Source organism: Mugil cephalus, chromosome 13, assembly GCF_022458985.1.
Source record: "Mugil cephalus isolate CIBA_MC_2020 chromosome 13, CIBA_Mcephalus_1.1, whole genome shotgun sequence".
Taxonomy (NCBI): Eukaryota; Metazoa; Chordata; class Actinopteri; order Mugiliformes; family Mugilidae; genus Mugil; species Mugil cephalus.
The window spans coordinates 7,914,154-7,929,202 of NC_061782.1; the positions used below are offsets into that span (position 1 = coordinate 7,914,154).

The 15,049-nt window shown below is 45.8% G+C and overlaps 1 protein-coding gene across 1 annotated transcript in view; it reads right to left on the reverse strand.

Moving 5' to 3' along the window:
- The window catches only part of ptk7b (protein tyrosine kinase 7b), a 77,094-nt gene that overhangs the window by 11,204 nt on the left and 50,841 nt on the right, over positions 1 to 15,049 (reverse strand). Inside the window, exons 2-7 of the mRNA XM_047603289.1 lie at positions 13,832 to 14,128; positions 5,972 to 6,074; positions 5,620 to 5,804; positions 3,828 to 3,975; positions 2,112 to 2,242; positions 325 to 591 (exon numbers count right to left, since the gene is read on the reverse strand). Coding sequence (XP_047459245.1) covers positions 325 to 591; positions 2,112 to 2,242; positions 3,828 to 3,975; positions 5,620 to 5,804; positions 5,972 to 6,074; positions 13,832 to 14,128 — 1,131 coding nt within the window. The remainder of the gene's footprint in view (positions 1 to 324; positions 592 to 2,111; positions 2,243 to 3,827; positions 3,976 to 5,619; positions 5,805 to 5,971; positions 6,075 to 13,831; positions 14,129 to 15,049) is intronic.

Consider the following 15,049-nt stretch of genomic DNA (forward strand, 5'->3'; position numbering starts at 1 on the left):
TTGAAATTTTGAGGAGCAGCCGCGGTGATCTGTTAGGTGAAGAGCTGCAGATGCTAACACCACCAGTTACTACACATGGCAGCTAATTAGCACTTTAAAAAGACTTATTTACACCATTTCAGTTTAGTAAATAATCCATCTATTTCCTATATATGTATTTAGACTATTTAGTAATAATTATGAACCTTACAAGACGCATATTAAAAAGGAATGATCAAGTTCAAGCAACCTAGACCTAAATCTAGACTTTGAAACACTCAAGGACTTTAAATAAACTGTTTCCACAGATGCTGCTTTGGATGTGTGCACCAAAAACGTTCTTACTGGCCACGGTGAATATGACCTCCTGCGTCTTGCGTCCGGCCTTGTTCTCGGCCACGCAGGTGTAGGCGCCCGAATCTGCCTCCTTTGTCGGACTGAAGACCAGGTCCAGGCCGTCTTGGTAAACCCTTCCCTCCGTGGGCACTCGCTGACCTCCCCTCTCCCACCACACCTCGGGCTTAGGCTTCCCATGCGGGGGGCGACACGACACCCGCTGCAGGCTGTCGGCCGTGAATACTTCAGGAGCTCTGGGCATCATGTCTTCTATCTCTGTGGTGGACAGCAAAGGGAGGGTGAACTTTCAGTGTAAAAAAAAAAAAAAAAAAAGCAGAAGAATCATCATCTGTGTTGAAATCCTGTGAAGTATTTACACTTTAGGAGCAGCCCTGTTGACAGACTTCCTGTCTACTCAGGATGAGTCCTCTTATTTGTATTGATTAGTGAACAAAGCCTACAGTCGGCAGAGTAAGAATATAGGTTGTTCTCAGTATGGGAATTAACTAGGTCTGTGTGAGGTGGGTCATATCAATATATGGCAACCTCTGCGCAGAAAGTGGAATGAGATCCGTGGTGCAAAGCCTCACAAGACCTCCAACCATTGTGAGGTTTAATACCGTGCAAGTCCCAAATGGAAGTCATTAATACTTTATCGGCCAACAACGCTCTGAAATCTGGTCAGCGGCTGTGACCTTCTGCGGGTCTAAGGTCTAAATCGATTAATGAGAACAGAAGAAAACACATTTCTCGGGAGATGAAAGAGAACTTGAGCCGCAGGAACGGGGAGGGCGAGGGAAATGAATAAGGTGGAGCTACGATGGAGCGACTGTTTAAACTTGTCCCTAAATTCTGAATTCTACTGTGACACAATCCCCTATAATGCCCGCAGGGATTACCATCAGATTAAGTGAATTAAGGTATTTAAATGGAGCTGTGGTTCACTGGGTCAAAGCTGCAGATACGGTCGTACCTCGTTAATCTAAAACCCTCGGGGAAGAGGGGCTGGTCGAGAGGAATAACACGCTCGGGACATTGAAATGCATCGAAATTCCAGCCCTGAGCTCATTCAAAATATTTGACTTGCATGCACTTGCGTTTCCAAACGCTGGTTGATTAGCAAAGATGGGAAGATACAACAGCTCGTTGAAGCTTTAACCTTAAGAAGTCATTAGGAAAATTGTTGTTTCACGAAATTATTTCTGAAAAGCGTGTTACAGGGGATAGAGCTGATGCTTTTGTGTGCGGTGTTAAAACAGCTTTGATGGGTCTGGACTTGTAAAGTTTTCCCGGCATGCATCAGATCCCAACCTGCACGCACAACCACGGGTTACATCTGCTGCAGAACTGATGCTTTACTTTCTATTATACAGGGATTTAATACACATTTTAGAAAAACGTATTCCTCTCCCTCCCTTTGATGTCGCATATATCAGCATTTCACGACTTCGTAATTACACTGTGAGTGAAGGTATGTTATGTTATGTCAGCTCGCTGAGTGCCAGGTGCTGCTGGAGGAAGCTCGTTGGTCTAAACCAGTTTGGAAAACAGCTGGACTGTTTAGAGGAAATAATGTGAAGGGGAAGTAGGGAAATGCAGAGTGTGTAGTGGATACAGATGGGCCGGATGTCAATAAGGGAATGTGATTATCATTGGAGGGATCTGGCTCTAAGTGAAAGGAGGAGAGCCGGCACGGGGACAGAAACGGAGAGAGAGAGATGTAGGGCAGGATAAATGCGTAACCCAAACTGCTGAGATTAGAGAAAAGCGGGTTTCGTGCGTGCGGTGGTGTGTACCTGCTATGAGGAGGGACGCCTCCAGCGTGACAGGGGGTCCTCGGAGGCCGCGGCCGACGCACTTGTAGGTTCCCGTGTTCCTGTTCTTGACCTGAGTGATCAGCAGAGTCCCGTTGGAGAGCAGGAAGACTCTGTGGAGAAGAAAACACTAATAACGTTCTGCAGATGTTCTGGGGCTATTTTGACACGGGTCTTTCTTTATTCTTGGCTCGTTAACAGAAAATGCTGAGAATTTGTCCACAGACTACAAAGGAAAGTGTCCTGCAATTTGAGTTCACTTTTTTTTTTTTTTTTTTTTGTTGCTTGAGGAGTCCCATCCTGACAGCTGGCCCCTGGCCTCTGTCAGGCTGATGGGGAGTTTTGGTGCCAGTGATGGACGGGATGAGAAGTAATTAAAGGCTGACCTTAAGCCAGCTCCAGGGATGATAGATATGGAGCTGCAGAGCAGACAGACAAGAGCTCCACAGACAAATCAACAGCTCGTCACAGCTGTACGAGAAAGTTGGATACGTAGAGAGGAATGGGTAATATTTAGCTACTCAGATGAAGGATAAATCAGGGCTTTCTTGTTCTGCTGTGGATTCCCTCAGGACATCCGATATTTCTGTGTCATCTTTTCTCTTCTTCTGTGTCCAGGAGTTGGAGGCAAATGAGCTGTGGGAGCCTGTGTGTGCGTACACCCGCGAGATGAGGAACTAGTCTGTGGAAACGGTCTAAAATAACTACAAAACAAAATGAACAGAGTCAAATATTTTTTTTCCCCTTATAGGTTATAGCTGGCTCCAGAAGTTTGACCCATGAGGCAGAATCTTTTAAGCCTGCATATGCAGTATATATTTCTTTTCCACATCTGAAAAACTAGAGCAAATATTTTATCTAGGGGAGGTTATCTAAACAGCGCAGGTGCAAAACAGATGATATGCCCGTGGGGAGCTGCATTCCTCTGGTGTTATAATCAGCCTAGATCAATAAACAAAATACCTGGGCTTCATTGGAATACATTAACCACACGAAGTACAGGTTTCTAAAGATACATTCTGCGCGTTTTTATATTCATGTTTATTCTCATCCTTCTGCTGAGTCATCGCTACGCCTCCGACGGGCTCATTGCACAAATGACTGACTATTGATATTGGAGTCCTCCGCCTTCCTCGCTCAGTGAGGTCAATAATCACTTTAAAATATCTCACTGTCCGCGTGGAACAGTCGCCTACATGGGGACTAAGCGCGAGGCGTTATGAACCCTGAGGGTGTACTTTGCACGGTGTATAGAAATAGGTTATTATCTGCTGCTTTTGTGTTTATAGGGGACATGCTGGTAAGCTGATTGTAGCTCAAGGCCCTTTTCTTCTGCTCAGTGAACAGAGGAGTCCTGCAAAGTCTCCCGTGATAGGCTGGAGGGAAAAGCCGCGTTCGAGTGATGTATAGTAGACTGCACGGGAACTTTACAGCTCTCTACTCCAGTAATAACATTCCTTTACGTGCAATTTATCTCGAGCCTGAGCTGAAACAGTGCACAGCGAGGCGAGGGTTCCACCTCATTGGGCTCGGAGGAATATCCTATTGCTGCGCGCTAAACTGACGCTTGTATAATGGTGAGGAGAGGGGGTCAGGATGAGAAGGTGGAGGGCGTACACACGGAGTTGCGAGATGCACGATGAGAAAGGAAACGGCGGCGCAGAGGTGGGGGGGGGAGGATGTTAACGCTCGACGTACCGAGTCTTGTTCGCCAGAAGCTCGGTCTCGTGGTACCACTCCAGCGTGGGGGCTGGTTCGGCGGTGAACTGGCAGTGGAACGCGGCCTCCTCGTTCCTCAGCACCACCTGGTCCTCGGGAGTGACCACCGGCCGCGGGAAAGTCTTATCTGTCGGAGAGGAGCAAACATCTGCGTGATTACAGCTGCAGGCATCGGACCGTTAAGCCACATCTGCGCGGAGGCTTCACGCCGATGCACTCGAGGCTTTTTATTAAAAGCTGCCAACGGAAAGCGTGAGCCTGGTGAGCAAGCGGCCTTCAGGTGGAGGTGTGTGTCAACACCGCGGGGGCCCCCCCCCCGGAGAGTTAATGAGGTCGGGGAACAGACCCCGCAGCTTACCTGGACCATGATCACCTTTTTATTCAACTCGGTACCTAATAATCAGGTTTAGGATTCAAATGAGATCAAGAAAGGTCTGACATACAGTATAACGTGGTTAAACAAAACACCGACTCAAAATCCATTAAGAAAGCTCCGACTGCATTTTTTCCCCTTTACTCACGTTCTATTGACCGTTTCTAACCTTTTGTTTAACGCTGGGCGAGGCTCCTCTGAGCTGCCATGACTACAAATCTGGTGCGGCGCAAACCCAGAGGAGGAGAGACTTTCCGACTCGTTGACAGAAACGGGACCACGAAAATACCCCCCTAATCCAGGTTGATGCGTGTAAGCATTTCAAAGCTGCGTGGCCAATGTGCGCTGCAGAAAGTACGGTGCCAGCAGCATTTTTTCGGGATATGGCTAAAGGAGGCGTGCACCCAGAGCCCACCGGGGCCCACCCAGGAAGTCAGCGGGAATTCAGCAAAACCCAAAGATCCGTGGCTAAGCGCTGAAACCGGACTAAATCTGTCAGTCTCTCCTTAAGGTGAAGTTCTATAGAGGAGGAGGGGGGTGGCGACGCCGTAACTGGAAACTCAACAATTATCCATTCTTCCTCCACCCAGGTGCTAACGTTGCGTGTCTGTGTGTTGCAGGTGGCTAATTAAAGTGGAACAGGGCATCAGGTTTCTCGCACAGATGTGCCGCTGTGTGTACTGTACTAGCTCTGTGGTGTACTGCCGGGATAATACACAGGGGGCACACACACACACACACACACACACACACACACACACACACACACACACACACACACACACACACACACACACGCACGCAGAGTAAACAGCAGAAATGACGAGAGCCCGCAGAAAAACACATAGCCTCCCTTTACAACAAACTGCAGTTACATTTATTCAGACAGATCCACAGAAAGACCCTCCTGCTGCTGTTATTGTTCGCTCTGTGTGTTTTATAATATTTCTCTCTGCGTGGGTGGCGGAGGAGGAAGGTGCTTTACACACTCCAAGGTAATTACATTAGAAACATCAGTTTCTCTTCCTGCTCTTTCACCACTAAGAGTCTTTATAAACCGTCCTCCTGTTATTTGACATTTCCAGGTGTGGAAATGCGGTGAAATTCATTTGGACGCTGACGACATCTGGTTAGTGATTACAAATCATTACAGGTGAAACAATGCGCAACACGCCTCGATGTGTGTTTTATATTATTATGTAATTTACCTCACATATACCGAACAGCCATAACATTATGACCACCTTCATCCACGTGAATGCCAGGTCCAAACGTTTCCCAGTCAAACATTGGATTGTCACAAGATAATCGATGTTACTCACTTCTCCTGTCAGTGGTCATAATGTTATGCCTGATCAGTGTTTAACACATTTAATGTATATCGAACCGGATGCAGACCTATGATGTTGAGAGTGAAGTTGACGTTGCTGCAGACGTGCCCAGCCGCGTTCTTGGCGCAGCAGTAGTACAGGCCGTTGTCGTCGGGGCTGGCGCTCTTGAAGGTGAGCGTCCTCTCCTTGTTGTTGATCTGATGGGTTTTCTCCATCAGCTTCACTCCGTCCTTGAACCACTGACACGTCGGCCTGAGGAGGAGAGGAGGATTGAAGTGGATGGGAGTGAGAGACACAAAGAGGAGAGGAGATGATAGACAAGGAGAAGGGCATGAGAGAGGCCGAGGACAGATGAATAATTTTTTGTTACAGTGCTCAGCGTGGTCCTTAAACGTGGGAGTTTGTGGGAGGAGACTAACCGTGGGTGTCCGTCAATGTGACAGCGCAACGTGACCGGCGCAGAGCTCTCGATCTCCCCTTCAGAGCTGGGCTCCTTCAGAGTCACGCCACCGCTTTCCAACCCTGTACAGGCAGAAACACAGAGGAAACCGTGAGTGGAAGGAAGGAAGGGAGGAAGGAAGGAAGGAAGGAGGGAGGGAGCACGAGATGACAGGAGGAATTACTGAGGAGAAGGACAGGAGAAAAAATCGAGTTAAGTGGTCATCTTGTCATCTGTCCTCACGGGACACACGACACCGCTAATGGGTGCAGAGCCGGGACCCATCCCTGTGACACAGGAACACAGGGATAAAGCAGCGATCGCTGGGTCAGTTTACATTAGCATACCATGAGCAGAGCAGAGCAGAGCAGAGCGAGACGGGCCCTCATCGGGCTTTTATGCACATTTAAAGGAAGTTAAAACAAGGAAAAAAACAAGCAACCAGGAAACAATGAGCATGTTTTAACATCGCAGCTGCTGTTTTGAAAACGCGAGGATTAGCATCCTTCAAAGTTTTTTCTGATTAGGTGCGTCTTCAATGTTGCACCGAAGGGGGGGGGGGGACGTCACTCAAACATGTAACACGAGACTCGGATCATTTGTGTCTGAGTGACAGATGAAGAGGAGAACAAATGAAGGAGGCAGATGCCAGGAAACTGATCCGCGGTTGTCAGTGAGAAATGAGAGGTGTAAAGTGGTTTTAACATTTGACCCAGCGCATGAGCTATAGATGGATACAGTATGAGCTACAAGCAATACATCACATCTCACAGCAGCGGAGCATTCCTCCGCTTTCAGTGCAGGATTCTGACGAACGTTAAAGGTGGACCGACACTGTGCGTAGTACACGGATCAATAAAGACGGCTGCAGTTCCCCCTGTGAGCTCACCTCCTCCATGCGGCTACAAACCAGTCAGAAAATTGCTGAATCTGATCTGCCAGACAAACCTACTTACCCCTCCCTGATATAATCCCTGCCAGCTTCACGGCCGCTGAAGACAAACAAGCAAATTTAAAAAAAAAAAATTCCGTTATTTAAAGAGACACGCGTTATCTCCTCCTCGGTGAGTGATACGTTGATGATTTGGCTCTGACGCCGTCTTGGTGAACTTCGCTGGAATTCCCCTCCTCCTGCTGGAGGTGTTGACTACACAAATACTTGTGTTTACACCGAACGAGAACAAGGGCTAATTGTTATTTATGCGATGACATATAAGCTGTGGTTGGGTGACTGTATGCGCCGTGTGGTTACTGGGTGCATTCAGAGCGTGGGCGTTTGGGCTGCCCCGGTTATATACGTGTATGCATGTATGTATAAATGTAATGTATATATGTATGTATGTATGGTGTGCATGTGTGAGACATTCCACAGGCGCTGAGCTTCATTCCCATGGCCTCTGGCTGAACAGCGCGGCTGCACCTCTGCCGCTGCGTGGATCGTCTATTAAAATATGCAAGGCATGAGGCCACCTGAGACAGCGGCGGAAAAGACGCAACGCCACTGCGAGGTCAGAGGGGGCGCTAGAGGGCGACCCGTCACTTTGAATTTACACCAGAACCTGGCAATGCACCGTACCCACCCGGGGGGATCACGGGAAACCATCTCAGCCCCCGTCTGAGCCGGGCGCAGCTCATTAGCTTCCTCCAAAAACAGATGCCCAACGACCGCGTGTGTGCGCACGACACTCCGCAGCTTGTTTATACATCTGTGTTTATATGTGGTGGGGTGTAGAGTGGAACGCAGATGATGATGCCTGCAAGCGTGAATGCATGCATAGCAAATGTACTCGAGGATGCACATCAGCCGCGCGTCTCATTCAAGGCCGTTCCACGCAACAGCTCCAGCAGCTTAGGGAGGGGGAGGAGGAGGAGGAGGAAGAGGACAATTCAGGTATGGGAGCACGGGGCAGACTCTCTATTATTAGTGAACTGAAAGCAAAAGGGGGTTGACGGAATGAGACGGGAAACAATGAGTCACTAAAGGAAGAGGAGGAGGCTGTAAGAAGAAGTTCGACAGAACAACAAACGGCGAGTGCAGTAAAAGCTGGCAGTCGGAGCTTCACCTCAATTACGAAAAGAAGAATTTGTTTTAACCTGTCTGCAGCAACAGGTGGGTGCTCTCAGTGTCAAGCTGTCGTCTTCGTGAGAATACAGCTGAGGTTTACAGTCGCTATATAAGAAATCTGTTACATTCCAGAGGTTTGGAAAAAAAAAAAAAAAGAAGAAGCCGAAAAGGTTTGCAAGGGGGAAAAAAAAAACATGGTTGAAAAGACATGTCTTCACAGTACCAGACACTATTTGACTGTTGAGTGATTTACACAGATAATTAGACACATTCAGCCTTGTGACTGTGTAAAGTTTCTACTACTTCTCTGACAGATTAAGGCGGATTCTTCTTCGCTTCCAATCCGGCCCGACTCTTTTGACAGCCGCACATTCTAAACCCGCTAATATCTCCATTCGCATTCACGGTTCAGGTTTCTGCAGCTGTCCACTCGACAAAACAGAAGGCACTCTTTCATAACCTATTAGAGGCAAATACTTGCCCGTAATCCCTCTCAGAATGCATGACTAAGTGTTGGTGCAGGTCTGGCAGCCAACGCCATAATTAGGGGCGTATAATTATCATGTTGGAGGCAGAGCAGGAAGCACTATCGACTACGGGGGGATGATAACGGATGAACTGCGAGGATATCGCCGAGGCAGACGCTTGGACAATTCGTCCCTCGCCGTGCCAAGGCAGCTGAACATGCGCGCGTCCGTTTCACTCAATGAGCTGATTTGTTGCCATGGAGAAGGTTTTCTGCGGCGCAGAGGGCAGGGTGGATACCGCGTTATGATGTCTTGATTGACAGAAGCATACGGGTATGGGAATACATTTGCTTCCCTCGTATTGTAAAGCTGGTTAAAATTAAGTACCACACATCACTTCTGGGAAACAAAACAGGCCGAACTGTTAAAGGAGGTGTCAGGTTTTATCAGCTGTGGCTGACAGGGGTCAGACGGGCCCGGCTGCAAAATACAGCAAATAAGAGGCATGATGCTGCTGCTGCTGCTGCGAAAAGGCAGGGACAGGAGGAAAGAAAGAGGGGATAAAAGTGGACACAGACACGGGGGTAAAGTCGCAGACTGTGACGGGTGGAGCAGAATTTTGACAGCTCACAATGGACATCTGAGAAAAAACAAAGATAAAGGAAGAATTACTAGTGGCCTGTAAGGATGGAAGCCCTGAGCGGCCATGTGTTCACATACTATTTTTTCCGTTTTACAATGATAATGACTTTATTTCTTCTGTTTTCTTGAAATATCGATATATTTAATTTGAGAGACTTACGTCATGTTGACTGATGAATGCCATTAACACTATAATGTGGTAAAATAATAGCCCAATGCAGAGGTCTTCAACATTTTTCAGGCCATGGACCCTCAGACTGATGGAGTGATTAAGTGGGGACCGCCTATGTAATATATGTGTTCTATATTAAACTCGGCCTAGTGCTATTTATGAATATATATAATTATGGATTCAGTATTAAACTATTCAAATAATGCACACGTTGAAATACATCTTTTTTTTATTTTAAACATGTGCCACAGTGGGGCAGCCATGCAACAGCCATAAATATAAACGTGCACACAAACATGGGATTTTACCTGGGGAGTGAATAGGTTCTCTTTAAATTTGTGGGTGAAAATTAAAAACATATATATATATATATACATAGAATGTCTAATCAACCAAAGATTTTGCGCCCGCCCTGGAGTACCTCCGCGGACCCTCTAGGGGTCATGGACCCCCTTTTGAAGACCTATGGCCTATTTGGCCTATGGAGTTAAACAAACTTTGGAAATAATTAACTCCAAAATAATATTTATGGCCACTTAGGGCTTCCGTATGTAAGGACGTCATGAAAAAAAAAAAAAAAAAAAAAACACGCATCTGTTGAACAAATGTAGGTTAAGGACACATGCTGTGTGACTAAGCCACGTCTACTGATGTGAAAGTGTCTCTCAGCAACTGAAACAGAAACAATCTCCGCTTCTTTTTTTTTTTAATGTTTTCCACATTGCAGCGAGCCACTTCCACAGCACTGTCAGTCTGCATCTTGAACCTTGAGACTCGGGTGAAGTTTTGCCTCCGGAGGCAAAAAATAACGATGGCTGAGTCTGACGCGTCTGCTCGGTCTGCACAATCTCTACGAGAGCGGACAGAACAAAAGAATGAAGTGGAGGGGGGTGGGGGGGGGGTGGTTTAAAACCGCTATTAGTGAAAACAGAGAGAGGGGGATAATTACTTTGAATAACTCAACTGGCAGGACTGGCCCACCCACCATTGAAAGCAGGATAAATTAACCCTCTCTCTTCATGGTGGGGGGAGGGGGAATAATGTACTCGAGGAGACTCCCATGTACAGTAGAGTACAGTACAGATGGCAGCAACACCCCCCGCCCCTCCCCAACACAACCCACATTTACTAGTAAGCACGCAAACTAGCATACACATGAGTGAATTCATATTCAAGATTAATGCCAGGGGGGGTCTTTACGATCAAGCTGCGTGCGGCTCCATCACCCGTTAAATGGATGTTGTGGAAATACGAGAACATCAGTCACAACAGCGCTCTGATCCACTTAAAGTGATCCGGAGGGGACCGGCCCGACCTCACAACGCAGAAACAAACGCGCTGATACGCACGAGCAGATGTGGCACAAGAACACAAGAGGTTAGGAATGATTTACCGCTGTGTGCTGCCTTACCTGGTGTGTTTAAAAAAGTGTGTGAGCTTCTCCGCAAATGATCTCACTCCTCCTTTAATGGAGGAGAGAAGACGTTCTGCAGTAGGTAGTTTGTTATCTGAACTTAAGCCAGAGGAATTCACTCGTGGTGCAGCTTTCTCATCAAACTGATACAAAGCTAATTATCTCACCATTCCCACAAGAATGTGTAGCGCATTACGAGCGCCACGTCCACTAATCTCAGCCTCTCTCTGCTTCATGTACTGCATAGGAGAAGTATTACTTCATTTTCCCAGCATTATACATAGCACTTATACACCGGACTCACTAAAAGCCTCTTTAAGCAACACATTTCCAAGGCCTTATCAGCAGACTGAGAGGCAGACGGAGGAGCCATGCATCTAATCACATACAGTCATTAACAACTCCACATCCTGAAACACCACGTGCATTTAATATTTTAGATGTGGTTAAGGACAACTGAGAAGCTTAAATAATATCAAAGCCAGCCGCTATGTATTTTGATGCACTGGTTAAAAGTAATTTCATTAAACCTGATTGGTCAAGTGCCGTTTCCTTGCAATGAAGTTATGCCATGTTTTTAACACATCTTTTATTCTCTGGTACGGTCCCACATTTTACCCCGGGGAAAGTCCCTGGACACGATTCCTTGAGGAATTAAAGCTGAAGACAAAGAAGAAGAAGCACCTTTGTTTGGGTGCTTTCTAGTTGTGTAGGAATTTTATTTCGCTTGAATAAGACGACCTACTGCATCTGAATTGCTAAAAACTGCAGTTCCTCTAACAGCCACTTGAAGTTGGCGCAAAAAACGAGTCAAGCTTCATGATAAACGTCCAACTTTACAGTAGAAATTGGGAAATTAGTAGAAAAAGTTATGTCGTTATGTCAATATATCGCAATATTTTTTTCCCATATAATGTCGATTTTAAAAGAAAAAGTCACGTTTTGGGCCAATCGTGAACAACATCCACACGTCCACCATCACTTTTTCTGTACAAGTGCAATAAACTGGAATGAATGAAGTATCACTGTCATCTGATGTACATGTAAACAATGTGTATTTTAAGCTGAATGTCAAATTTGTAGAATATTGCAATATCATAATATCGCAATAACATATAGTATCGTGACTCAAGTATGTGATATGTATCGTATTGTGAAGTCCTTGCCAATATCCACCCCTTGTAGAAATAACAAAAAAAAAAAAAAAAAATGTTTATAGTCTGGGAGGCACCACGTGTTGTTTAAAACCCAGGGACTTAAATGGAGTCAGACATTTCCAAGATGGCAACAGCCAGAAGCACCAAACTGAGCTTCAAAACCGTTTTTCAGGTGGGAAAAAAAAGCAAGTTTGTCCAACTTTATATACAGTCAAGGATCAAAACACATGAGTGAAGAATTAGATGACAATTCTTTGTGGATTTATTATTAATAAACACTTAATAATTTAATTAATTCTTAATATTAGATAGATGCAACTCCACTTAATTTCATGGACTTCCATGATAAACGCCGAACTTTACAGTAGAAATAATAATAAAAAAAATGTTTATAGTCCGGGAGGCACCAGGTTTTTAAATAAACAGGGAGTTAAGTGGAGTCAGGCATTTCCAAGATGGCAACAGCCAGAGGCTCCACACTGAGCTTCAAAACCAGTTTTCAGGGGGGAAAAAAAATTGTCCAACTTTATGTACAGTCAAGGATCAAAATACACGAATTAGATGAGAATTCAAACATTAATTTAATTAATTCTTCATATAAAACTTTGAAGAAAGATGGATTTGATTGATAGATTGATAGCAAGATAGATACTTCTCAGAAACCCATTACCGCTCTTGTATGAACACATGTTCACACACATTCTGACACTTAAATGAGATTTTTGTTAATGCATGTTCCTTCCTTCCTTGCAAAAAGGAAAAAAAAAAAAAGAAGCACTCTCGCGGGAATGTTAATGACTTTGCAGATAATGCGGTTTATTCTGGGTCACGGTGGAAGCTTTGAAGAACCGGTGCTTCGTGTATAACTTGTTTTTTTTTTTTAAATCTGTGGGAGTGTGTCAGTTGAGCTTTATTGACACACTAGATCATGTTCAATTGCTACATATAAGCGTTGCTCCTCTCAGATTAGACAAGGTTTGAGGGAAGCTGATGTGTCTCTTGGCCTGAAACTGTAAGCACCCAGAGATGGCTGTTAACATCACACACCACAAATATCCACTGGCGGAGACACATCAGAGAGAAGGGGTTAAACCTCTGCTCTGCCTGTCTCTATGTTTGCTACTAGGAGGTCTGGACGCTCATCTGTTCTCGTAATCAGCCTTTGTATCATCACCGCAAAGAAAAACCTCCCGGCTGAACGTAGCTAGAGAGGAGAACGATTTCCAGATGGAGCCATTTTTCACCAATGCTTTGCTTTATTCATTTTTTTTTTCTTTTTCTGCTGCCATCTCTACCAACGCCATGTTCGTAAGACAAAAAGGCTTTTCACTGGTACCTGAGGGCCTTCGACAATGAGCAAACAAGGCACAACACAGTTCCCATGGCTTCCTGTGAAACTTAAGAGGGTTTATTTGTGGGGGCTAAACAACAAAAATAAAGATACTAGCGTGCCTCTCCTTAATTGGACAAAACATTTGGAATATAACAAAGTGAAAAGCCTGTTGTGAATAAAAAGCTGGAGGAAAAGAGGGGCTGTGTTAATCTAAACCGTAATAATTACATGGCTAGGAGGTGAAGTACACCACTCGGACAAAAGCCTTTTGAGAGTATATGGGAAAAGAGAATGTTGCACAACGGAGGAAAAAAAATAAAAGATACAAGAAACACATGGTCGGTGGTTCACGTATCCGGTTTCCAATGAAGAGACGGAGACGAAGCCACAAAGAGGAAGGCAACAAGGTGGAAACATTCCTCCAGCTCATACTACCTGTCATCTTATACCGTGACTTTTGTTTTGCTTTTTTTTTTTTTTTTTTTCGATCCAGAAACTGGATGCACGGCCTCGTTGCCATTATGAAACCCTGCCAGCTGGTAAAAAAAAAAATTTCACTCAGGAAATCATGTCTGAAACCGAACACTCACACTTGATATTGAAGGAGGCGTTGGTGGAGTGGAGCTCCTCTCCCGTGGCCGAGTTTTCCGCGACGCACACGAAGTTCCCCGCGTCCAGGCGGCGATCGACGGCCGTGAACTTGAGGTTGTTGCCTTCCTGGTGGCGCCTCTCGTCGTCCTGCAGGGACTGCCCGTCGTGCAGCCATTTGTACGTGATGTCGGTCGGGTCGCTGACCTCGCAGCGCAGGATGGCGCTGCGGCCGTGCAGGGCATCCTGGGACTTGGGCTCCTTGGTGAACTGGATGGCAGCAGCCTGGATGGACAGAACTAGAGAGGAAGGAGAGGGAAAATAGAAAGAAAGAAAGAGGGAAAGTAAATGACAGAGGATTAGAACGGGCCCGCTGTTAACATTTTACTGCTTTTTCCGTTCATTAAGTGCACACCATAGCAACCACTTAGCCCTCTGGAGGAATGTGATGTTTAGACAATAATGGCTAGCTGTGAATTATTTTGTCGTAAAGTTATCGGACCCGACGCGGAGGAAAAAAAAATCCTTGTTCGGGCGGTCGTGATGTGAGCGAGCGCTCAGACGGTCACACACCTCGCGGTCACATGCCACCATCTCCCGACACAAGACGCGACGTGTTCCGCAGACGTCCTCACGCACACTTAAATCTTTTATTTCCCCGCACGCTGCTGTGAACACGCTCTGTCTGAGAGGCATGTTTTCTGCTCTATTTACCCACATCTAACTGGGACGGAGTGACTGCATTTATAGAGTGATATGCACTGAAGACAGAAAGGCTACTGTCCATTTTACTACCCGGTTGCGCCATTTACCACTAGAAGCAGACTTAGTCATGGGAAAATTAGAGAGAGGCTGAATGTATGTGTTTCTACAATTTAGTGCCATCAGCAATGAGATTTTTCGTTTCCAAATCCAACGCACAAACAGTTATTTTTGACTGATGATGGATGATTATTCCACTAAGAACGGGACTAAAGAGTCCAATGGGAACAAAAAATGCAATTGCATCAGATCGGTCCAGTCCAGACAGATTTTTATCACATGGTCTGTACTTATACACTGATCAGGCACCACCGCCGCCCTAATGCTGTGTAGATCTTCCTTGTGCCTCAAAAGCAGTTGTGACTCATTAGAGAGTAGACATGGGCCTTATTAATGGAGGCATTTGTTTCCTATGGGTCGAGGGGAGGGTCTTATGTGCCATCAAGGAGTGTCATTGC